This window comes from Gopherus evgoodei, chromosome 7, assembly GCF_007399415.2.
Source record: "Gopherus evgoodei ecotype Sinaloan lineage chromosome 7, rGopEvg1_v1.p, whole genome shotgun sequence".
Lineage (NCBI taxonomy): Eukaryota > Metazoa > Chordata > Testudines > Testudinidae > Gopherus > Gopherus evgoodei.
Genome location: NC_044328.1, coordinates 69,660,432 through 69,686,846, shown reverse-complemented (window position 1 = coordinate 69,686,846; position 26,415 = coordinate 69,660,432). Strand labels below are relative to the sequence as shown.

Below are 26,415 nucleotides of genomic sequence, written 5' to 3'. Positions count from 1 at the left end.
GTTCCTACAAATGGGATTGTCAAAATGTGCCAGGTGCGTAACTCTCAATAATTTCCAGGAGAGTTAGGCACCATAGCTGCTTTTGAAAATCCCTCTGTAAGTGCATCAATGAGATATAGCATCAAATAGTACCTCCCTCAAGAGTGTGTTGGGAAGTTACATCAATGAATGTGTGCAAAGGGCTTTAAGTTCCTTCCATGAGAGGTGCTGGGGGAGTGCAAGATTTATTTGTTGTTTTGTGGGTCTATGCCTATCTCATTTTTAAGCCCAAGGGGACAGTATCCTGTCGAAATGAATCCACACTTTGAACCTTTCGAGGCATTTGTCTGTCCCCTAACAAACCAAAATCACTTGGAGGGAAGAGAAATTCAACTACCAAGATTTGAAGTGATGAACTGTTAGGAGGAGGAAGCTGGAACTACTTAAGAATGTTGGGCAAATTACTAGATGACATTTTGCCCTCAGACTTTAATCTGATGCAGAGCTGTGAGCCCTGCTGTGTTCTAATTGAACCTCCAGTTCCCTGACTCATGGTGCAAGTAATATGTGTTAGGAAAATCAATCCATGTATATGGGGAAATGTAGACTGGTTTCCTGCTACCATTAACATTTTCACTAAAAAACCATTTTACTGGAACTAATATTCCTGAAAACAGCACATTTTATTCAAAACAAGACAATCTCGGTATTGACAGCGCTGTTGTGATAATGAGAACGATCAATTTTTTTGTACTCCATTATGGTTCTATTGGATTTATTTTGGAGTAAACCTATAGTTTCACTTAGCCAAGATCTGTATCTTTTTTATTTTTTTTCAACTTTACACAGATTGTAAATAATAATTTTTTTCATCCAGTGAAAGAGTAAGTGAAATAACAGCAATACAAATATGAAAGAGTTCTAAACTAGACATTCATTTCCACAGCTAACCCAATCCTCTTGCTAGAAGAAAAAAAATGTATATTGGCTCTGGAAAGGGTCTTATAAGTGTAGTGAGAGAATATACGTTTCTGCTTGTATAAAGATAAAAGAATAAATAATGGAGATTTAGAGCTAGATTTCTAAACAGCTTTATTTCCAATGAGACACCAAAATAAGGGGCCAGATTGTCCAGAAAGCTCTGCATGTTGGGTGCTGGGAGCTGTCTTGAAAATCTGGCCATCAAGATTGCAGTGGGGGCTGCCGAGCAGGCGCTCAGCACTTTTGAAAATCTGACCCTAATTTAGGATACCTAAATGGGAGCTGAGCTCTTTTGAATATCAGGCCCTGACAGTGAGCTTTGAACATGTCAAATTCCAGCCCTGAGCTCTTCAGAATCTAGCCTACATTGGTCAAAAATGTGACTCTCCTGTTACTTATACCAGTGTTATACCAGTCTAGTGAACTTGGTGGAGTTATTTCAAATTAACATTGCAAAATCAAGCCCAGAATGTGGACATCAGCAACATTTTCTGCATGTCTGATGCCACTGGACATGTCATCATCTGTAATTCTTTACTAAGTAAAGTTTGTATTAACTATTTCCTTCAACAATGTTTAACACATCCAAATGCTTCTCCAGTGAGAGATGCCCCAATCTTACAAAGATTTATGGTGATATAGACTATAAGCAGTTAGTCCTGCAAAGTCCACTTGGGTCTCTGGGCCATCCTACATCCTGGCTGGCCTACAAGCTGCTTCAAAAGTCAACACAAGCTGAGTTTTTAAAAAGTGCTTAAGAACAATTGAAGGCCTCCATTCAGCAAATCACTTAGGCGGTGCTTAAAGTTAAGCATGTGCTGAAGATTTTTAGTGAACCAAGGCCTTAATTCATGGTTGTTTCTAAAGCACTGAGTAGGCCACATCAGTGTGACTGCCCGTGTGCTTGAAGTTAAGCATGTGCTTACATGCTTTGCTGGATCAGGCCCTGTGTATCGTGAGAGAGCAAGTGGTGTTATCTCTACCTTTATCCTGGAGAACTGACTGACTGCTCCCCTAGTCCCTTCACAAACATGGTGTTGCTGCAAGAGAGCTTGGCCACAGATGACTGAGCAGTAATCAGATGGGAGAAGATGGCTGGGCTCTCCTGATGCTGAATATTATGGCACAGCCACTAATGCATTTAATCAAAGCAGCATTGGTGTAGATTTAGACACTGATCCTGCAAGTTGTTGCTCATGGGTGGACCTCTGCAGCTATGGGTGCATCTCTGGAGCCCATTGAAATCAAGGATCTGCATGGAGCCAGCCTTTGGAGTTAGGGTCTTAGACACACCAGCCTTCTCTTTGTTTCAGCTTTCCCAGGAAATCCAATGCGCAGTGGCTGATCACATCCAGTCCTTGGTGAAATCGGAGAAGAGCCGTCAGGTGATGTGCACATCTGGCTTGCTGAGCACCATCATAACCTCCTGTCAGCATGCTCTGAACAATGATAGCCACCCATTGCACCTGCCTCTCATCAGGATTTTTGAGAAGCTTGCCTCACAATCCATTGAGCCAGATGTATTAAGGTATCGGATCTGTATTTAGCAGAGTGGTTTCACAGTGTCTTTCAGCAGTAGGTCTTTGGATCCTTTAAGGAAATGGGCAAACGCAAACTAGCACTGTGATTCAGCAAGGCACTTCACCAGTGGCATTAAGTCCCAGTTCGGACCCCTCACAGGCTTAAAGTTAGGGACATGCTTGAGTAAATTGCTGAATTGGGACCTAGGGTAGTAATTCTTTGTGTTTCTGTAGAACCTTCCACCTAGGGATCTCAAAGCAGTTGACAGATGTTTGTTAATTAAAGAACTGCAGTACACCTGGGAGGAAAGGATTATTTTCATGTTTTTCAGATGGTGAAACTGAGGTGCAAAGAGACGCAGTGATTTTCCCACAGTCGCACACACTGTCAAAGACAGACCCGGGGTAGAACCTGGAGTCATATTTCTCAGTCTCCTGCTCATATCAATAAACCGCACAGTCTCCATTAAAGCTAACAAGCAAAGGCCAGTGTGGAGTGGGCTTTGGAAGGAGTGGAGTGCAGGCTTTGTTTGAATGTGCACCACAAATTTGTCCAGATTCTATGAACATATTGTGCAAAGCTGAGCTGTAGATTGTTTTCTTGTGAGATTTCTAAAGCTTCCTCTTGGTCTGGCTGGAAATTCAACTTTTCTTATGGCACTGTGGAACTTTGTCTGCATATCACAGCCAGCACCAGACAAAGCAAAGATCTGGGAGAGAGAAAAATACTGAGGAAGATATAACCAGCTTTGTGGTGCTAATATTAGGGATGTTGAAATCAGCGATTCCATCACATCATATCTGAAATGCAGAGGATAATCAAGAGGCCACTGATTTTATAATTATCTTGGGAGATGTGATTTTAAGTAAGTCTTCCTTTAAGAGTTTCAGATGGCTCCCAAGATCCTTATGAAATCAGTGGCCTCTTGATTATCCTTTGCATTTCAGATATGGTGTGGTGGTGTAACTGATTTAAATTCATGCCCAGGCTGGTGTACACACAGGCTTTTCTGTAGAGCTGGTAAAACTGCTCTTTCTTTCTTTCTTTCTTTCTTTCTTTCTTTCTTTCTTTCTTTCTTTCTTTCTTTCTTTCTTTCTTTCTTTCTTTCTTTCTTTCTTTCTACCAAAAAATAAGAGAAAATCCATTTCATGCCGTTTTAAACTTTTCCAGGAATTTTTGAAAAAAGAAATTGATGAAAATAATGAATACGAAGATGTTTGTCTTTTTTCAAATGTGGCCTCCCCCTTGTCCGCTCCCCGCCCCAATAGAAAACAAGTTAGAAAGTGAGGGATAAAAGAAAATTAAACAAACAATATTTTCTTTAATTCAGGAAATCTTGGAAAATGTTGATTCTGTCAAAAAGCCTTTATTTTGTGTGGGAAAAGCTTTAGAGTGTGATTTATATTTTTTGTCCCACTCTGCCTTTCAAAATAAAGATGGCTTTACTAGCTAGAAGGCAGTAACCTCAGGGCTTTGCTGTGTATGCATTGATGCCAGTGCTCCCATATATCCTATACAAAGGTGTTTGTGTTCTCAGGCAGTTCCTCTGGCTTGGGACCCCTCCGCCAACCGTGACTGAGGCATGCAGAAACCCAGCTAAGACTACATTGTGTCAAGAGACTAGTTTGTGTAAAGCAGCTTGCAGTGAAGGTGAGAGCAGCAGCGTGGAGAATGGCGTTAGTATTCTGGGTGCACGTGCCGGGGAGGGGAAGCTGCTGCCAGACCTACTTGCTGAGAAGTCAGGCACAGCACAGATCTAGCGTGCCAGAGAACATTAGTCTCTAGAGCAGGCCACTGTGACAAACTGGTGTGTTGATCAACAGCAGGAGCTGAGCCAAGAGCGTTCAGAACTCAAAGCATGAGGTCTGATAGCTTGAGCTCATGATAGACTCTATCCCTGAGGCTGTGATAGACTCAAATCCTCACACAGAGTGGAATGCCTACAACACACTGACTGGGGGGTTGCACTTGCACATCCAGCAGCACTCCTCAAAGGTCTGTGGCCTACTGGGCTAGGGCATGGGCATACCTGCCCTTTCCTGTGGGTCTAGAGGGAGTGCATCTATATGGAGCACTATTCACTTCGGGCAGCACATGCCCAGCGCTCCTTACTGGAACAAGACCATAATGATAGCATTCCTACCCCCCCCCCCACGTTTTGCACATGCGTCAGTAACCCCATAAGGGGAATGGTGGTGGAGAACCAGCCCCACAAGTCCCACGCAGGCACAAACTCAGCTCTCACCTGCCCGTTTGGTTTAGCCCTTTAGCTATTGAATAATGGAGGTGAGGAAAGGGGCAGCAGGGTTAGGCACCTGTCTCAAGGAGAGGAGAGGGCAGGGAAGTGCACTCCTACCTGAGGAGCTATGTTGGGGAAGAAGAGCTGCTGCTCAGAGCTCTTCTTGCGGACCTCGCCTACAATTGGAGGATGCTTTATTGTCTGAAATGTTTTTCACTGAAAAATGCAGGTTTGGTGACACTGAAATACTTTGTGAATTTATGCACTAAACCATTTGTATAAAACAAAAAACAAACAAAAAAAACAACAGCCTCACCACCGCCAGCTTCCCACTGCCCCAATGGCAACATTTTTTTTTCAGCTTGAATTGATGTTTCTTTTCAAAATTTCCTTTAATTTTATTTCAAAGTTCAAAAATGTTCAAGAAACATCAACATTGAAACCAAAAGTTTCAGTTTTGTCCAAACAAAAAGTTTCATCTGATCTGAAAGGAAACTTGTTTTGGCTTTTTTACGATTTGCTGCAACATTTTTAAAATTTCAGTTTCCATTCAAAGTGAAAGAATGGTTTTTTTTCTGATTTTTCGAAATTGCTGACTGACTGAAAAATGGATCAGTCCCCCAGCTCCACTCCTATTTCCTTCCCTCCCCCTGCTCCTCCAGCAGCACCGGAAAGGTTTCGGCAGCCCACTGAGGACTAATTGAGCAAGAGAAGAGAAGCCATGACTAATAAGATACTTGCTTTGTGGCTGCAATCAATGAAATGGGAAAGAAGCATGTTACAGAAAGGAAGCAATGACAGTGCTGTGCATTGCTAATGATGGCCATTATTGTCCTAGATTCAGGAGCAGCCGTGCTGGACAATCCTGTGGTTCCTCAGCTAGCCACGCAGACCACCAGTTCCCCATGGGTGTCCAGGGGCTCTGCAATAGCTCTCCAGACATCTATGAGTCTCATCTCCATGACTTCGCCACGGAACTTCCAGCCACACAACACTTCCTTGGCACCGTCCTTCGTGGAGTTCGACATGTCTCCAGAGGGATATGGGTATTGCTGCAATTCATGCTGCTCTTTTTTATCACTTTACAGAGCCTCTGGTCTCTTATTTTAGACCAAACAAGAGAGTCATAACAGAGCCTCCTGCTCCCATAATTCCCCTCCGTGCAGCACTGCTAGCAACCATACAGCCTGCCCACAGCCCTCCTAGAGATGGCAGAGAGAGTCTGCCATGCTGTTACCCTCATCTTCAGCCTAGACCCAGTGAGGGGCCAAGGCTGCAGGATTGTAGTCAGTGGGAGGCTGGCATGTGGAAGGAGCACAGAGCCAGGTCCTTAATGACTCGCCAAGACAGGCTTGAATTTCTGCTTTCTTTGTTTTGCAGCTGTTTGTTCCTCCCCACGCTCTCCACTGTGATGGGCCCCAATGTGGAACACTCCATCTCAGGAGGGATCGGAATGGGTAGGTACCTGCTGGTTCACATGGAGCCTTCTGAGAGAGGTGAGCATAGCCCTCCTGCTCTCTGGAATCCTGCAGTAGCCAGAGATGGTCATATACAAGACCACTGCTTCAACTCTTGCCTCACATCCTCCTCTGAGGATAGAACTCAGGCCTCTCTCTGCAACACTCCATGCTGCAACATCTGCTCTGACTATTAGGAGTAAAGGGGTGACTTACGGCAGGGCAGATACCAGGAAAACACCCTAACAGGTGAGATCTGTTAGATTGTGGGATGATCCCCCAGAGGAAGGGATGGAAGCTGCATCACTTGAAACATTTAAAACTAGACTGGAAAAAACACTTGGAAACATCCTGTCTGTAAGAATCCTGCATTGGCCCCTGGAGGAGCTGCTAGGTCTGCTCCATATCTGACCTCTAGGATTCTCTGAACTCTGGGGAAGCTCGGTTCCAATTCCAGATCTGGACTCCTCAACAGGAGGCACATCTCTAAGTGTCTCTCTCCTCAGTCAGTGGCCTGGTAACCCCATTTCTCATCAGATAATCCTGGGCCACACACATCCTGTCTGGCACCATAATAAAAGAGGCTGTGCGGTCTAGTGGGGGGGCGGGGGGACTTGGAATTAAAGCTCTTGAATTCCACAGTTGCTGCTTCCACTTACATGTTGGCGGACTTTGGAGAAGTCATTTGATTGCTCTGTGCCTTACAGGGCACTAGATTAATGTTGAAAAGCACTCTGAGATCCTCAGGTGAAAGGGACAGAGCCCTGTTGTCAGGGACCGAGCAGGGGAGCCTGCTTCCTTACACTTATTTCGTTTCTTACCCGCAGGTGCCAGACTGTTCCCACCCTTGGGCGGCCTGACTGTCTCCTCCTGGTTCCTGGTCAGCAGGTTGTGCTCTACCCGTGATGCCCACCCTCTGCGCTTCCTCACCGTGGTGCGGCACATGTCGAGGATGGAGCAGGAGTTTGTCTGCTTTGCTGTCAGCTTCTCCCCCACAGACCGCTCCTTGGTCATCTCTACAGAGGAAGTGGAGTTCCAGCCACTGGGTAAGGCTTTCCACAGCCAGCTGCTGGGCACTGCAAGGCCAGGGCCTCAGTCATTTGGGAGGACTAGAGATGTAAAGGGTAATCTCCACTTTCCTTTTAAAAAAGAACTCTAGACCTCTGCCCTGGAAAGAGCCTTGGAAAACAGAAACAGCTATCAACTAATCACTGGGGTTAAAAGGGATAAGGAGTGGAAGGATGGGGGACCAAAGATCTCTTCCCCTTCTTATCTGTATCTGTTTATCTCTGAGTGCTGTACTGCCACCCATCACTGCTGCATCTGACACCTATATTCACAAAGACTTGGGCATTAGGATGCTGGGTGTCACAAGGCTTAAGTTTTTGGTGCCTAGAAAATCCTGCAAAGGCTGAGTGAGGTGCCTCTGCTCCCTAGACAGTAAATAGAGAGAGACAGCCCCCTTAGACAGCAATTCACAAAACCCAGTGTACTTGGCAGCTCCTTGCCTAAGCCAGCCCAGCCAATGGGAGAGGCCAACCAAAGGTGAGCCCGTGGGGATAGGCGCCTACGTCTGGGCTGCAGGGTGGCAGTTAGCTCTGCTTGTGATCTACAGTGCAGGAACCTTCTTTGGAGTTAGTCATCTCAGGAGTTCTGTAAAGGAAGCAGGGGTGGGGGAGCACTGCGGTGGGTGAGGTAGGACGACCTCCCTCATCATTTTTAGCCTCATGGTTGGGATACTCATCTGGGATGTGGGATTCCCCTCATTCAAGTCCCCCCCACACACCTCATGAGGATAAAGGATTTGCACAGGCATCTGCCCTCACCAGTGTGCCATGGGATATTGTGACGTGGGGTCTCTGTCTCTCCCACTGAAGCTGTTCCATTGTGGATACAAGTTACAAGGGAGGTCCTCCTCCCCTCCCCAATCTGGGAGGTGACCTCTGAGCATGCCCATCAGCCTGGACCCTGCACACGGGTTAGGGAGCTGAATGCCTGTTTTCCCCTGCTTTGGGAATTGCTCTGGGGCTTAGGCAGGAGATGAGTGCCCAGGAGCCTAGAAGGAGGAAGCAGCACATAGGCCAGAGGCAGAAATGGGCACAAAGTTCAACAGGAGTTTTATGAATTGCAATGGAACCTAAAATGTAGGTGCCTAAATGCTTTTTGAACCTAGCCCTGTGTGCCTTCCACGTACAATCAACAGAACTAGGTGGCCAAGTATTCTGGCATTCTCCTTTCCCAACCCCTCTACCAGGATTATATTGGGGCTGGCTCAGTGGCCAGGCACATGAGATCTGTACCAGCTGGGAGTTCCCCCACCAGGGGAATTCTTACCTGGTCAGCTCTAATTGACAAGAGTAGCAGAAAGGGTCTGGAACTCACCCAAGAATTAATATCAGTTCTGTTTATTACTCCACATCTATTCTTTGCACTTGATTTTCAGTGCTCTACTTAGGACAGTGTAGTTTATTGCAATTAACAGAATTTTGTACTGCTTGGAGTGAAAGTGGAGTGAAATTGATGCAGATTTCATTGAAAATTAAACAGATACATTGTGCATTGAGTGCTCTTTTATTCTTTTTAATTACATTTCTGATTCCTTTCCCCAACCCTCAAGAGAATCACTGAACACGTGTGAAAGATCTCGTCTCCTACTTCTATTATACAGTGTTTGAATAGCATTGTGTTATGCCAGGTGGGATCTGCAAACCTGACATCAGAAACAGAGGCCATCTGGCTGTATTTAAGCAATCATTTGATTTGTCTTACTTAGAGCGGAGTAGATGATAATTTTTTTCAGTTTGGCCACTGAACAGAAAAAAAAATCCAGTTTATTTTGAAACAAAATGGATTTTTTTTTCTCGGCATAATGAAAAACTGAAAATTTTGTCCAGGTTGAATGAAACATTTTGAAGATCTATTTGAAGCAACATTTTCAAAATGAAGTGTCTAAAGGATTCATTTAGAAAATGTCAAAGCAAACCCTTTAGGTGTTTTTCAGAAAAATTATTCTGACTCGTATTTGTCTGAAACTATTAATCAGATTCCACCATTATTCACAAATGAGTTTGTCTGCCCCAAAACTTCATTTCTGGCACATTTGCTATTTAGCCAAAACATTCACCCACCTCTAGTCTTAGTTAAGAGTTGGTAGCGGCTTATAAGTACATGTTGAGCCCCTACAGAAGTGGTTATGTCAGGCTGTGGGGCAATGCATTGAAATGGATTGGAATATGATGTACGTTCCCTTCAGTGTTTGGTAGAAGGTGTTATGGAGTTGCTCGTATGTTGCTGTATTACTTTGACTGGACCACGAAGTCCCAGTTGTTGAGAAGTACCTAGAGTGATACGTCATTCTAGGTTACTTCTAAAGAACAGAAATTCTGTAGTCCAGTAGTATATGTATGTTACTGTGTGGCTGTGTAAGAGCTGGTATTATTACTGTGTCTGCCCTAGTCACAGTATTAGATAATAAAGATCCCATTGTTGCTGTACCCTAGCAACTGCACAAACATCTAATGGGTATCTTCCCCACAAGAAGGGGAGTCTTCTCCAACAAAAATGGTTTCTTAGGTATGTAAAATGACATCCCTTTTGCCATTAATATTCTGCTGTTCAAGGAGACAATGCTAAATTAATATGCTAAATTGTGCCAGGTGCCCAGAAGTCTTTGAGAATAGTGCAGCTTATAAATTAATATCTGTTATTATTCTCACTGATAATGACATGAGGGATGTGCGCAGATCTGGAGCACAGAGGGGACTGAGATGGCAGTGAACACCCCCTGATCTCCTGGCTTCCAAAGCAAACAGCTAGTTGACTTCCCTGGTTTTTGAATGTCTGTTCTCAGGCTTTCACTTATCCATTTCTTCTTATCCAGTGATCAGAGCTGTGCTTGGTAATTCAAACATGACCCTGATTAATCCATGGGAGAAGGGGGCTGGGACTGAGAGTGGAGGTGTACAGTGCAGCTGGGACTTTCAAAGAAGCCTAATGGACTTAGGTGCCTGATTTCCATTGAGCTGGTTCCCAACGCCCTTAGGCACCTTCGAAAACACCAGCTTACCTGTCTCCGTAATGCAGTCACCACATACAAAGGATCTGAACTTGTCCAGCCTCTAAGAGATCCTCTCCATAGCAGCTCAATCAATGAGTCTTGAGGATTTGTCTTGTTTAGAATTGGTTTCATTTTACAGCACCCAGGATGATGAGAAAAAAACATCGTTCCTGAGAGCTGGCTCTATTTGGGAGCACACGCCATGTGAATCTCAAGGCTTAGGGAAACCATAAGTCCTGATAATAGGACTCCAGCAGTTTAGGACGTTTTTATTGCTCCCTCCCTCCCTGCCATCACTGCTTTCCAGAAGGCTCCCCAGTCCTACCCCCTGGCTCTGCCACTGACTGACTCTGTGATCTTGGGCAAGTCACTTCACCTCTTCGTGCCTCAGTTTCCCAGTCAGTATGTTAATATTAGTTGCATTGCAGTAATGCCCAGAGGTCCCCATCAGGCTTGAGGCTGTATTTTGCTGGGCCTTGTGCAAACACACAGTAAAAGACAGCCTCTGCTCTGTCTGCCTGCCGCTTAAGTGCTTGTTCTTCCTGTGCAGACATCATGGAACCTGAAGTGGAGGTCCCAAATCACTCCTCAGCCCCAACTCAGATTGAGTTCAGCTGCACCCAGCAGCTAGCCACGGGGCAGTGGCATCACCTCACAGTGACGGTTGCTAAGGAAACGAAAAGGAACTGCATAGTTTTGGCGTATATCAACGGACAGATACTTGGCTCTGCTAAGGTAAAGGCTCTCTTCATAAAACCATGCTTGGCAGCTGGTCATTTGCATTCCTTGGGTCAGTTTCTCCCTGTCTTGTTAATCCCACAGGGAGGAGACCTCAAAGAGCAATGCTGTCTGTGTGGGTTGGAGCATGGGCGCTCAGGCTGGCACTGGAAATCACACGAATCCTTAGAGATTGAGGCTCAGATTTTCAAAAGTGACCAGTGATTATGGGGGCCCAAACTGAGACACCTTCAAAGAGCCATTCTTAGGAATGCTGAGAACACGCCCTTTGAAATTCAGGACCCTTTTGAGGCATCTCAAGTTGGCGATGCAAAGGCTTTAGGCCTGTATTTTCAACAGGGAATAGTCATTTTGGATGCTTCAGTGTTGGGGTTGCAGAAGGAGGCCCTGGGGAGCAGTGTAGAGACACTGATCCTCTGTGTGACTGCTCAGCCTTCCACAATAATGCTAAACCTGATGGGATTTCCCTCTATATCTCAGACATCTATGGGTTTAGTGTGTCCCACTGCTTCCCTGCCCTGCCTGCTGCATCCAATGGAACACTCTGAGTTTCACATCCCTCAGGTAGTCATTCCCTCCATACTGGCCAACCTGCTCCCAGCTCTAGTATCAAACAGGCTGTGAACTTGCTCTTCTCCTCAAATAATAGACTCAGTCTGTTTCCAAGAGCTATGTTCAGATGGGTTAATATTAAATAAGAAAGATGGTTCAAAATGGGGAGTAAGGAGGATTGCAAAACGTGATTTTGTTTTTTGCAAGTCTTGCAAAGTTTCATTGTTTTTTAATAAAGCCCCAGCTCCCGGAGTCCTGTCATTTCACAAGAGTCTCAACTTTCATTACAAAAAATAGTTTCTTCACCTTTTGGGTGTGGGGAAAAGCTTGAACTCAGTGCACCCCGAAGGCTCAGAAACAAGAAGGCAAATAAAAAGAACCACCAATTTATTATTTTATTTTAAATCTCAAGATTTTGAAGCCAATCTCACGATAGTTTTGAAGCCTTACCTGTGATTCTTTTCAACACTTGTGGTTGGCCATACTGAAACTGTCATCCAATTCTGGGCAGTCCCTAGATCCCTTCCCCTCTCCACTGTTTATAGCAACCTTGGTCTCTTCCTTCTGCCTCCTCTATTCTGATGTATGCAAAGCTCGCTTGTGTGTTATACTTCCCCTGTAAAAGCAATCTGTTTCATTCCCAATATTCTCTTTCCCATACTTGAGAAAAATTATGTCTCCACAGCATCTTGTGGGACCTATATCCATTCTGAGAATGAAAACTTAATTTAATTTGTCTTTTTTTAAATGAGACTGGAAGTCATGGCTAAAACCAGGCTTGAGCATCACAACGGATTAAAGGATTCACAGCAAATGTGCTTATCATAAGTCAAAATAAAAATAAAACAAGGCTTTAGTAAATAAGAGATGGGCCCAGATTCCGTGTCTTGAGGAAATGAGGTGATGCTTTTTTCATGATATTGAAAGCGAAGAGGAAATCGGGCAACAAATCAGAATTACACAGAGGTCATTAATATCTAGGGCCAGGATTTTAGTGTCATGGGAATTGCAGATAGGATCAGACCTGAGAGCAATCTGATCCAGTCTCCGACTGTACCCAGCATCAAATGCTTCAGAGGAAAAGATAAGGACCCTGCAGTAGCAGATTTGGGATGATGTGGCCCCATAAAGGTCATATCCCTACCCCAATAGTGGCTGCATTAAGCTCTGAAAACTCTTTGCCATTATAACTGAACATTTTTTCAAAAATAGGCAGGTGCCTACGTCCATATTTCAGCACTTAAGTGGCCAGATTTTCCAAAATGCTGATCTCCCATTGAAGTAAACTGGAGCTGCTGAGTGATTTGCACTTTGGGAAAAATGGCTTGTTTAGGTGCTTGGTGTAGATGTAGGTACCTAGCCTTTAGGCTTCTGTTGTTGAAACTTGTCTCCCAAGTCATTCTGGACGTGCGGTAACCTCTCTATACTTATGGTTGCTACACAGTTTCCATTACAAGCCTGATTCTGGATCCTTCTCTAAAATCTACCCAAAAAAAAGAACATTGGCCTCAAGGAAGTTTAAGTCTGGGATCAAGGCAGAGTATTTTTCTACTACATTTGAAATGAACAGGATGAGTGTTCTTAAGAAAGACACCTTGGGTGGAGTTTTCAAAAGTGCCTATGTGACTTGAGGAGTGCAAGTCCTGATGGTATTTTTGAAAGTGATTTAGAAGTATAAATCACTATGATGCTTTTGAAAATCTTAGCTCTAAAAATAATTATGTATTAAGTTGTTGATTATAGTAGAGTCTAGGGAGGGACTAACCAAGAACAGGGCCCTGTTGTGCTAGATGCTGTACACACACAGTAGTACATAGTCCCTGCCCAGGAGATTTTACATTTTAGACAATCTAGATCTTAGTCTAGATTTTACAATCTAGAGGAACACAATAGAGTTGCTCCTCAGAGTCCAAAAAGGCATCTTAACTTTTTTGCTGCATTGGGGTTGAATAGCCTTCCTCAGAGCCCAGTTGCAATGTTGACTCGATTACAATCAAAGATGAAAATTGACTATTTATTAAATGATAGGCCCTGGTCCTGTAACTTGATCTACCCCTGGCAAATAGCCCTATTGAAGTTGATGGGGTGCAGGTGCAAGGGTCTGCCCAAATGGAACAAGTTGCAGGGTTGGAGCTTTAAAGCGACAGCTGATTCCTGGAGGACAACACCAGGATTTCCACAGTTGCTTAAGGAGGTAGGAACCCAAAACTCATTACTGAACATCCCTGTTATAACTATAGTAATTGCTGACATGGAAGTGTAGCATCAGGGAAGTATTTAATGTAGATTTTGCTTCTTTGCTGCTCTTTAGCAGCTGAGAACAAAGAGGTGATTTAGCAGCCCCCTGGGAATAAGAAGGTCTTCACAGATCACTGGCAAGGGCTCTGGAGGTCACTGATAGCACACAGAGCACACTTCGGACTTTTGATTCCACTGGGGGTGTACTTGTTATCTTGTTCCAGGAAGGAGAGACCAGATGTATCAGGTGACCAGGTTACAAAAGCCTAGTTTAAGTGCTGCAAAGAATGGGCCAAATTGATCCCTACTGGAAACCAGTTCAAGTCAGTGTGATTGTACTAGGGATGAATTTAGCCTGGTGTAGTTATGTGATCTCTACGCGAAACAGCGTGATCCCTTGTGTTAATGTCAGTCCTTATGTAACTGGGATTTTCACTGAGTAAGGCCTCGATCCTGTGACATCACATGCAACTCCCCTTGACTTCAGTAGGGATGAGGACAGACAGTATCTTGCTGGGCAGAGGCCCTACAGTTCTGCAGATACGCAAGTGAATTCTTTCTCTGGTGCAGATGCAGTACATACAGCCCTTACCCGGGAGCAGTATTTCCATGGAACCGTCTTCCTTCGTCGACATCTACGGCTACATAGCTACCCCCCGCGTTTGGAAACAGAAGTCCTCCTTGGCTTGGCGCCTGGGCCCAACATACTTGTTTGAAGAGTCGATCTCTGGGGAAACTGTGGAGGCAATTAACAAGCTTGGGCCCCGGTACTTCAGTAACTTCCAGGCAGTGCAGCTTCCAGGTATGCAGGGACACGGACATGCCGCACTGGGCATCTGCCATGGTTTATTATCATCATCCATTATTAACATTCCCGGTGTGCCTAGAGGCCTCCAACAAGATGGGGCCCCATTGTGCTAGACACTGGGCGTATGTGTGGTAAGGCCGTACGATCTAAACAGACAGGACAGACGAGAGTGAGAGGAATGAAGTATAATTATCCCCATTTTACGGGGCAAACTGAGGCATAGAGCTAGGCCTCCACTAGGAGTTAGGCACCTAGTGGGGTTTTCAGAAGTGCCAGAGTTCCTGTCTGCATCTTCAGACACCTAAATACTTTTCAAAATCTGGCTTTAAGTGACTCGCCCAGGGCACCTGTGACAGAGTCAAGAATTAATTAAGATTGAGCGATCTGTCGTGCTTCTATGCCCCCCATCACCATAGTATCTGGGCGCGTCACAATCGTCAGTGTATTTCTCCTCAGAACCCCACCCCCCAACCCCCTGTTGGGTAGGTCAGTGCTTCTAGCCTCATGTGACCTGTGGGAACTGAAGCCGAGAGAGACTAAGGCTATGCCTACACTGTCAGTGGCATGTTGAGTACAGACACCCCCCCCCAACATGGGTATAAATTGCAGCATAGATGGTGAGGCATTGCTTAGGTGAGTAGAGTACAGAGACACCAGAACTTTAGGGTGTATACCCTACATGACTCTACACACCCCAGCCCTGCCTCCCCCATTTACATGGCTGTTTTTAGCTGTATAGAGTCCTGCTGTTCCTGGAGCCTTTCACTGCCCCTCCCCCTGCTGATGGAGCCTTTCGCTGCTCCATGGAGCTATACGCTACAATGTGGAAGCAGCCTGCTTTCCATTGGGGCATGTGCCTTAAACACTGCTGCAAGAGCAGACCAGGCCTAAGTGACTTGCCCAGGGTTACATGGGATTTTTGTGGCGGAGCCGGAATTGAATGCCGATCTCCCACAGCCCAGACTAGAGCTCTAACTCCTGAGTTCCAGCTCAGTGGCTTGACCACAGTACTAACCCTCTTCATTTTCTGTGGGCATCTTGTTATTTATGGAGACTTCAATCTGAGTGAGGCAGACATTAAGGAAGAACCTTTTGTAACTGGGATGTGCAGTGCTAGACAAAAACATCGCAGAAAAGGAAACAGCAATCTCCTTAGCTGCACAGGCCCTCAGAGGAGAGTGGTGCAACAAAGTAGGGGAGAGAGCGGGAGGCAGGGAGCACAAAGTTGCATTCAGTTTAATGAAGACGCTTTTTAACTAAAGTATACTGTTAGCTTCAATTATTAAACAGGCAGACAGAGCATCTCCAGTACATTTTAGTGATTGATTGCTGCTTGGTCAACTGCTGAGTGTATCCACCTCTGCATTAGGAAGTCAGTGGGCTGGGGATGTCTTCTCCCACTTTAAAAGAGTGGAACAAACCCATATGCTGAAGCTGCAGTCTAAAGCAAAGGATACAGGCAGGGTGAAATTTTTCATCAAAATTGGTTTTCAATGGAAAATTGAAGGGGTTTTTTGACAATAAAACATTTTCCATGTAAAATGTTTGCTTTCTAGGGAAAACGTGGATTTTTTTGTCAAAAAATTGAATGCCTGAAAATCAAAATATTTCAGCCAAAAGCCAAAATATTTTGTTTCTGCAGCAGTGCCTTATGGGAGTTGTTGTTTGGGAGTCTCATGTTCCCATTCTCCTCTATAGACTGGGATCCCCAGCCAGACTTCATTTCCCATGATGCTCCATGGCCACGTGACTGCCGTCATGCACCACCTCCTCTCTCCAACAAGGGGGGGACTGTTGTGCAACAAGTGAGGTGTAGTCAGATCCGGGAACTCGGTGATCTGACTCAGTTTCCCAGCACAGGGCTTGGGAATTACTTGGAGAACAGGGTATAATTGCTATGGGGTAAACCATGCCCTAGCTCTCAGCGGGTGGGTGTGGAAAGTCCTTCATGGAGTGGTTCCACTGCCCAGCTTCTTTACTTGGACCATGTGGAGAAGCAAGGATTTATCCTATGAGAATAATTATATAGTGACAGATACCTGCCTAATGAAACCTGCACTGTGTGTTGTGCTCTCAACTCTTGGGTTCCTGGAGATGCTGGTAGTAAGATCTACAAAGAGCAGTTTCCAGTGGAGAAAAGCTGAGTGCAGCTCCTACTGGTGCCCATGCTGGCAAATTCCAGCCTTTGGGCTGCAAAGGTGTAGGTCCAGTTGTGGTTCTGGTGAGATCAAAGCAGAGCCCTTTCTAAACACACCCTCTTCCCTCGCATTTTATCCACTTACCTCTTTTAGGCTCATGTGCCGAGAATGTGAAATTGCTCACGGGTTTAAAAGTCTCTCTCTCTTGTTTTAGCTAATGATGACTCCAAAGAGCCTCAGCTCACAGCCTTGGTTGCAGAGGAGAGAATTTCATTTGGGATCAACGCCATTTGCTCATCCACCACCACCATCCAAGACATAAAGAGCTGCTACAACGAAGTGGACGGTCGGCTGGTCGCCAAAGAGGTCACAGGCTCTCTTCTTTTGCTTTCAGACAGGCACCTTTGCATTCAGATTTTCTTGGAGCAAAGTCTCTGGTTTTGTTGTAACTTCCTCGCTCTGGTGCTTTCCCTGAATTCCTGGATCTGAGTCTCTTCCCATGTACACCAAATGTACATTAATATAAATCATTCATTTCAGCAGAGTTACTCCTGATTTGCACTGAAGGAAGTGGGAGGAGATTCAAACCAATTTGCATTACAGGAGGAAACTTGTCTTCTTAAACACTGTTTGCACCAAAGGCTAATATGTAACTGACAACTAGAGCTGAGCGAACAATTGATTTTTGGGTTTGATTGTCAAACCGAAAAATAAAAAAAACCTGTTTTATTTCAGACGGAAATAGAATTGTTTCCTATTGTTCTTGATTAAACAAAAAACAAACAAACAAAAAGTTGGCCAGGTCAAATGAAATGCTTCAAATGTCTATTTGAAATAATATTTTCAAATCATGGTTAACATTTTAAAAGGACATTTTCTAAGTAAAATGTTGTGCTGAGTCAAAAATAGCACGACAAAATAAAATGTTGAAATGGCTTGTTTAAAAACTGCAAAAAAAATCCATTTTGACCTTTTTTTTTTAAAAAAAAGTCAGATTTTTTTCAGCTGAAACGATTTACTAAATTGGACCCCAAGTAGTTTTGGAACCCTGAAAAATGCATTTATGGCAAAATTTCTGTTTGCAGAAAAAAATTCACTCAGATCTGTTCATAGATTCCAAGGTTAGAAAAGATCATCTTGTGATCATCTAATCTGACCTCATGTATAACAGGCCAGAGATCTTCCCCCCAAATAATTCCTAGAGCAGATCAATATTTAAAAATGTTATCTAATAAACAACAAACTGGGGTTGTCACCTTTGTGCATTTGTCCAATAAACCAAATGCTATTAATATAAGAACACAGGGAATACAAAAATCACCATAGTGGATCAAGGCTATGGTACATCTAACCTAGTACCCTATATCAGACGTCGATTAGCACCACATGTGTCAGAGGAAGGTGCAAAAATTTCATAAAACAAAATTATGGAATAACCTGTCCATAGGAGACTTTTTTCCCTTGATCTCAGTCAATTAGTAGTCGGTTTATGGCCTGGGGGTTATGTCATATGACTGTAATTTTTAAATGATTTAAGGTCTGCTGTTACAAATCTTCGATCCATTAACTGTCACATGGTAGCATTCTCTTTTAGGATCTTGTTGAGTGCTCATGTATGAAATTGTTTAACAAGGAGAAAATTCCTGGACAGAAAACTTTTTGTTAAAACTGGAGTTGAAATTGAGTGTATATCAATAATTTACGGGTTAAAAACTTTACAGGTATTTTGTAATTATCCCCAAGTGAACCGTTACAAACTCACATGGTTCAGGATGTAAGTTACTCTTAAAAGAAATGCAGACATGGCAAAGTAAGGGATGCACAGTTAAAGTTCTCTAACAACCTTAACTTTGCTCTGGAGTGATGCCAGGAGGAAAAAACACTTGATTGGTTCATGCCTCTGCATCTGAGACACCTGACCATCCCAACATCCAGCCACAGTCTAGCCTCCAGGGGGGTCCGATGAGCGGCAGTGAAGTGCAGATACTACGGTATTTCTTCAGTGACAGTCTTCAAGCCCCTCATCCACAGGTGTCAAGTGGAGTATTATCTGCAGTATCCTATACGGGGGAGCCAGATGGCAGCAGACTCTGCATGTGTACACACCTTTTACCACCACCATTGCCTCCAGCAATGGGTACAGAGCAGAACCATTGCATGCATAGGAGGTTAGGTGTGGTGGTGTCTTCCACCAGGAGAACCTCTTTGTTCCAAAGGTGAGGGAAAGGGAAATGGTGGCGACTCCAGGAAATGGTGGAGAAGGATGCGCTGTGTCACATCTGTGAGCCTCTATGAGTGCAGTAAATTGTGAGGAAGCTGCAGACCGTGGCAGCAGTGTGGCAGTAGTGGACTAACCTCCCCAGGGACTCCTGTCGCTCTACAGATATGCCATGTTCTCCAGGATTTCCCTCATCCTCAGCCCAGTGTGCACAGGGCTCCTCACCCCACAGACTTTCCTTAGCCTCCAACATCCTATAGGTCTGTGGTTCTTAGGTAGCTTCCCTGAGTGCTCTGTGCATCCCTTCTCTGTTACTCCAGGCTCAAAGCCCTGATTCCTCCTCCCACTCCCAGATTTTGCTCCCAGCAGTCTTCTTAAATCCAAAGGGAGCAGCTTTGGATCTTAGTAGGGTCAACACTGGGCTCAGTATGAATGTTTGGGTATCTTAGCTCTAATTTCCAAAAGTTTTTTACTCTTAAGTTACTGGTGAGCACTCTTGACCTGAACTCCATCTTCACCATGTTTTTGTTTTAGCTGGAGTAGGAGATACAGATAGAGCTCTGACAGTGCTCAGGTAGTGTTAAAATCCTGTTGAAATTATGACAAAAGACAGGTTATTCATGCCTAAGGCTGTGTGAGGGAGTGGGCTGCGCCAGTGCGCCCCTGGAGGACAGGGGAACAAAGCCAAACCCACTAATCCAAATAAGTATGTCCCCTTTAATAAAGTCTCACAGTGGGAACATTTGTAAAACCGGTCGCGAGGCCCTTACTCCTCAGCAGCCAGGACCCCTGGTTTACAAACATCTCAACTCGACATCCTCCAGCAAAGTCTCTGAGCCTGGTCCAACTACTCCCTGTGAGCTGAATGGCCTCTAGTCCTCTCCTTGCTGTTCAGCTGCCTTTCCTGTTTCAGTGGGGCAGAGACCTCCTTGATCATACCCAGGCCGGTCTGATAGTGAACGCCTGGCTGGCCCTGGAAGGGGGAGTGCACCTCAATGGGTGCCTCATTTCACTCAGCTGTCCCTGGGATTTGAAGCGTGTACTATAGGTTATCAGCATTGCTGTTCTGAGGCCCTGCCAATGCAGTACCCATGATAGGAACAGTAAGAGGCATGTGTGGCGGAGCTGGAGGAGATATTTGGGCTGGATGAGCAGTTCTGACTTTGGATCCCTTGTGATATCAATTTTGAGCAACAGTTTATCTTTGTACATGAAATGTTCTATCATAATCTAAAAATACTAAAATAATCCCAAACAAATACAATCCCTGATTCCTTGCTTCCTCCTCTGTTTCCCCACCTCTGATTTAACCTCCAATGTTTCCTACAAGGTCTTTTTGGTCTATTTTAGATGGGGATCATCTCCCGTGACAGTTCAACACCAGTTTTCCTGGCTAGAAACATTGCTGGACACCTCGCTGGTCCCTTACGAACTATTGGATCAGTGGCTGTGGGCCAATTTGGTAGGTACAAATTGGGGAATGGAAAAGTAGAGCATGAGACCCAGGGTGAGTCAGACTGGATCTTCAGACATTTATATGTTCTGTCCTGAAATGTGTACATAGGACTCCCCTTGTAATCAATTGGACCCCAGCATGTACATGTATCTGAGGGGATAACTTGCCTCTAATGCTTTAAGCTTCAAGGCATTTGGTAGTGTTCAGATATATGTAATAGATGTGGCTCCAAAGTCTCATAGGTGTCATTGGGAATGATGTCATGGTCACATGATGTAGAATAATGAGCCCTTTTGCCAGACTCAATTAGTTAATGGCATTTCTACCTTTTCCTCTTGCAGTTTCATTTCTCTTCATCTCTCTTATGCTGTAGGTTTTCTTAGAGATGAGCCTAAACCAAAACCCTGGCTCAGAATAATCTTGAACTTGTGAGAGATTCAGAGCTAGAACTCAACTTCATGGCTGGTCCCTACCCTGACAATAATGGCCAGGACTAATATTGCAGATTGGCTTTCTCTGGAGTTCTGATCCAGATTCAGGCATTGCTGCTCAGATCCATCTCTCTCTCAGCTGGGTTGTTGAGCAAATGCACCACCCTCCCTTTCAGATGCAGCAGAATTCAGAGATTTACTGCAGTCCACTCTCAGGATGAAAGTTCTCCCCTGCCCGGAGACACCGCATGGTAACAGGGTGTCCCTGTTGTACTGCAGTCATGTGCCCATTAATGTCCATCTCTAGATTTGTTCCATGTTGGTTCATGGAGCAGTAACTGTTGGTCTCTCCTCAGGGGTACGAGTGTTCCAGTCTTGCCCAGCAGCTAACAGCCTGAACTTTATTGGGGGCCCAGCCATTCTGCTAGGCCTCATTGCCATGGCCCGGGATGACCATGCAATGTATGCCGCAGTCAAAGTCTTGAACTCCGTCCTGAACCGCAGCCCCATGAGTGAGAAGCTGATGAGCCACATCGGCGGATATCAGGTGAGAACAAGCCCCTCTTGTTCCAGGTGCTTACTTGCATTATGTGTTCTCTCCTTCTCTGAGGGCCTGGCCCAAAGGCCATTGCAGCCAACGGGAGTGAGGCATTAAAGTTAGTCCCAGGGAAAGCCTGAGAGTAAGGCCTGCAGGACTGAGCTCTAAAACCTGTGCCCATCATCTCCATCACAGCTCAGCTGCTGTTGGTGAAAGCAGCTGTGCAGGACTCGCTCCCAGACACAGCCAATGAGACTCAGTCTTCACAAGATTCACTGCATCTTCACTTACTTGTTATGATAATGAAAGGTGTCACACTGGCCATTGCATTAAGACCTTAGCCACAGAGCAGGTAATGCAGAGGCAGCAGCTGTGCAAACTCTCCCTACATATTGCCCTCTGCCAGCATACTTCAACCCTCATCCGGAAAACTGCTTTTAGGGCAAGAGCTCTGTTCCTTCCCCATGGCCTATGCAGTCCTTGACTTCTCTCTGCTGAGCCTGCTAGTAATGGGGACGGTTAGTGATAATGGTGGAGGGTCTTTTGTCTGCTGGGCAAAAATGTAGTCTGCCTCTCAGAATGCATCATTCAATTTGCCCCAAACTCAGCTTTTGGTACTTTGCAACCCTGAAAGTAGGGTTGGCTCCTAGAGTTTTGAATGAACTTGAGTCCCGGCTTGTGGAAGAAGAAGATCTATATTCTATAGTAGTTTGGGATGGAAATCAGGTGCTAGTCTGCAGTTTCAGTGGAGTGTATCATTGGGTAAGTGAAATGATTGGTGTCACCCAGACTAAAGAGAGATCTCACTAAATAATTAGTGCTACTGCGCATGGAAGGTATCTTTAAAGGAGCAACAGAGAGGCCCTCTGGATCTGGAAACACACACTACAGTATTTGAATGAATGTTAGAGCTGGCTGAATTATTCGTTGTGAATGAATGAGCTGATGGATTTAGCCCATTTTCCCCATCTGATCTCGATTCCTATGATTATCATCATTATTCGTAAGTGTTCGCCAGTCTGTGAAAATAAATGTTAGACTCGGGCGTCTTGGCTTTTTGCTATATGTTGTTCCGTCTATGTGATTGGTTACCTGTGTCACATGGAACTATTTTTGCTCTCTTATTGGATTGCTGAAGCTTTCTAAACGGGAGACTAATCAATGGTGAATTACCCATGTACACACTTTCTGGTGCATATTTCTGGGTAAATAATCCTTCCTTCTAACTTTTGTGAAACTTGGGAGCTTCTTCAACACTTTCCAGATACAGCAGTGATCACCCAAACACTCACGACTGGACCCAGTTGAAAAACAAGAAAATTTTCACAGAAATGTGCCTGTTTCTCATTAAAAAAAAAAGTTGAAATTTGAATTTTTTGATCTGCTCCTCTCCCAAAGAACTAATAACATGAGTAAGTGCAGTGAGCTCTCCATGTGCATTCACATGTTGTTCTTGGTAACCTTCCTGCAGCATGAGTTTACATGTGTTTCACTCCTTCCTGGTGCTTCTTATCCAAAAAGCCTCCTGCTCTGCTGTCAAATTCTTCCTGAAAGCCAGTTTGCCAATTACAACCCCTCACATTTTCAATGTATATTAAAAATGTCACTCAGTGCTTGAAACTTCAGTTTTATGCACAGTGTATGCTGCGTGTATGAATAATACGCATACATGTATGAATATGGTATCTGGTGTGTGCTGTGCATGTCTTTTTTAGTAATAACACTGGATTATATGTTATAAGGTTAGTGAGACAGATTGTATTTTCTGTTGTGCTCTCTACAGCTTTTGGGCTCAATGAATGCACAATAACTCTTTTCAGCTCCTGGCATACCTACTAAAGAGGAAGACAAAACTGCTAAACAACAGGATTTTACAGCTGGTGCTCTCCATAGCAGGCACGGCAGAGCTGGGCTTGGAATCCTCGACTATAAAGAACTATGGTGCATTCCAATATGTTCTCAGTAACTTTGAGGTAAAGCTATTTAGTTCTGTGGCAGCACCTTCTCAACTGGTGTATCTGATGAGAAGGCTACAACTTATCTGGTGTGGATCTCAATTAAAACCCTGCATATAAGTACCTTCCAGACATGGGGTGTTTGAAGTCTGGATTCTGGTGCAGTTTGGGTCTGTCTCTAGATTCCCCCAAGGAGGGTAAGTTATTTTTATGTTTTGCTCCAGTCAGCAAATCCAGAATAGTATGTTTGTAATTTGAGATGGGCTGGAGATTAATTGCTTGTCCTGTTGGTGCTGCCACTCCATCATCAGTTGTCCAAGTACCCTGATTATTCCAGGAGCTGAACAAATCTGAGTTTGTCACCTACTCTGGAGCATGGAACCTGCTTGTAGGGTGAAATTCCCCCCAAGACAGAGGGCCCATACAAAGCTCTATACACCACTGAAGTCAGGGTTTAGGGATGCATTCTGTGAGTAAATGAGCATCTGCTGGGTGGTGCTGTCAGCACCACCCTGGATTGGGTCCATAAATGGGGTTTATGTGCTGGATGGGTCCTTGTAATCAGACGCAGATTCACCTGGTAGCACCTCCTGCAGGTCCTCTCAGGGAATTAGCTCTCCAGCCTCCAGAGCGCCCTCTGCAGGCCAGTGTCCCGCTGCTGCTTGGCCCCTGTGTCCCTCCCTGGACTCCAGTACCCCATTATCTGGGGTGCTGCCCTCTGGCCATACATCCCTCAGTCTCAGGGTCTTCCCTCCTCAGGGAACCGCCACCCCCTGTCCCCACCTCACCTCAGTCATAGGCTACTGCCAGTCACCGATTAGACCCTGTTCCCTGGGGCAGACTGCAGTATAAGCCACTCATCACTGGCAAGGAGGGTTTGGCCCTGCTGCCTTTGCCTACCCCTGGGCTGTCCTCTGCAACCTCCAGTACCCGTTGGCCTTCTGCTAGGCCGCAGCCTGGGGCTTTCCAGGCTGGAGCTTTCCCTGATCCTCTGGCCTTCCCTCAGCCCTGCTCCACCTTAGGTACGCTCCCCAGCAGCCAGGTCCCTCCCTCTCAAAGGCTAGAGAGAGAGTCTGCTGAACTCCTGGCTCCTAGCCTCTTATGTAGGGCCTGCTGAGGCCTGATTGGGGCGTGGCCCAGCTGCGGCTGCTTTTCCAATCAGCCTAGTAGCTGCTTTTCCCTGCAACAGCCCTCTCCCTGGGCTGTTTTAAGCTCTTCAGGGCCGGAGTGGGGTTATTGCCCCGCTACAGTCCTGCTCTGTGATCTCAACAGTAGGGTGAATTTCTTCTATCATTCAGTCACATGGGCTGAATTCAGTTTCATAGAAATTAGTGATGGGAGAGACTTAATAGTTCATCTCCTCCATTCCCACCCCTCTCCATCTACTGGACCAAAACAGGATTAGTCCCTGCAATCTCTTTTCCAGTGCTTTGTCCAGCCTCGTTTAAATGTCTCCAGGGATGGCTCCTCAGGCACTTCCCCTGGGAGAAAAACGTGAAAGTCCCAGATTGGCTGAGTGTGTTACCACATGTGCTCTGCAATTCAGGCTCAGGCTACACTCAGGCCTTCACTTAGTGTGGAGTTGTTCTTTGGAAAAGATGGCTCCCCTGCAAAGGGTTTCAGCTCTACTGGATGTGTCACAAAAAGTCTCATTGAATAAACTCACCTTGTTCTGCACTCTGACCGATAACTCTGACCACAAAAAATCTTGCAAAGAGAGAAACTTCTGCATCTGTGAGCATTAACCAGGCCACCCTAAGCAAAAAAAAAATTTGGCTGCCCCATCCCAGCCCTGGGCTCCTCCGCACTCCTCTGCCGCCCCAGCCCTGGGCTCTCTCCCCTACCTGCACCCCCTGCTGCCCCAGCCCTGGGCTCTACCCCCCCCGACCCGCACCTCCCTGTCATCCTGGCCCTGGGCTCTTCCCTGCCTGCACACACCATGCTCCCCCAGCTCTGGGCTCTCCTCCTCAACCCGCACCCCTGCCGCCCCAGCTCTGGGCCTCCCCCCACCTGCACTCACCTGCTGCCCTAGCCCTGGGCTCTCCCCCACTGACCCGCACCCCTCTGCTGTCCCAGCCCTGAGCTCCCCCTCCCACACCCTGTGCTGCCCCAGCTCTGGGCTCTCCCCTTCCTCTCCACCAATGCCCCCCCACCCACACACATCTTGGGCTTTCTCTCCTCCCCCGCCCCGCACCTGCACCCTCCTTCTGCCCCAGCACTGGGTCACTGGTAACGTGCTCCCAGGGTGAGTCATTTAGCAGGAATTTTGGATGTGCGCAGAACACAGACAGGATTGGTTCCCATATGGTTACAGAACTGCAGTAAAGTGGAACAATTTTCAGCTTGTGTGATTGGAGGCTATCTGGATGCATATTATAAGACTGTCCTCCATAAATGAGGAAAAGTTGAGGTGCCTTTATTATTTTTTTGTTCTACTCTTTGTTTCTATGGGGAGTTTGCCAATGCAGTATCACTGTCTTCCTTTTAAACAAATAAAACTTAAACAACAAAAAAGGCAATGCTGTTGAAAATAGCAATCCCAGTCCTAAAAACCACTGGGAAGCATTTCTTGCTCAATTTTATCCTACTTTTTCTACAGCAACTTACAGTGGAGCCAGATATTTGATTTGGGAGAAATGAAGTAACAGCTGCCCAAATAGATCTTCATCACTCCTGAATTTTGAGGTGCTCAAATCTGGAAGTCAGGTGCCAGATTCCCTTTCTGAATATTAGCTAAATCTGGAAAGGAAAAGTCAATTTCTGCTTCCATGACTCAGAAGTGGAAATCCTCCTAAGTGTCTGGTTCTGTATCTAAAAATGCCCAGGTCCAGAGCCTCCCCTCCCTTACTTTTCATTTTAAATTCTAGTGTGATCCATGTACCTCCCTTGCTAGGCTTCAAAAAGAAAGGGTTACTATCCATTTAGTCCACCCAATTCCTTCTTTGGGGGCTGCAAGGTGAGGTCACACCAGTATCCCTAATCCAGTCTGGGGATGTCTTCTGAAGGGGATATCTGGGCCAAAGCCGCCTACTCCTTGGGCACACTTGCTTCCCATTCACAGTGCCACCCCGCTCTAGCAGTGAACTCTCCATACACAGGAAGCTGAAGC

At 45.4% G+C, this 26,415-nt stretch overlaps 1 protein-coding gene across 1 annotated transcript in view; it reads left to right on the top strand.

The window, feature by feature from the left end:
* Nucleotides 1-26,415, top strand: part of WDFY4 (WDFY family member 4) — a 255,320-nt gene that overhangs the window by 79,244 nt on the left and 149,661 nt on the right. The window contains 11 exon segments of the mRNA XM_030569859.1: nucleotides 2,274-2,488; nucleotides 4,019-4,131; nucleotides 5,559-5,766; nucleotides 6,101-6,177; nucleotides 7,005-7,223; nucleotides 10,785-10,969; nucleotides 14,333-14,564; nucleotides 16,923-17,074; nucleotides 20,277-20,388; nucleotides 21,170-21,360; nucleotides 23,172-23,324. Of these exon segments, the coding sequence (XP_030425719.1) occupies nucleotides 2,274-2,488; nucleotides 4,019-4,131; nucleotides 5,559-5,766; nucleotides 6,101-6,177; nucleotides 7,005-7,223; nucleotides 10,785-10,969; nucleotides 14,333-14,564; nucleotides 16,923-17,074; nucleotides 20,277-20,388; nucleotides 21,170-21,360; nucleotides 23,172-23,324 (1,857 nt within the window).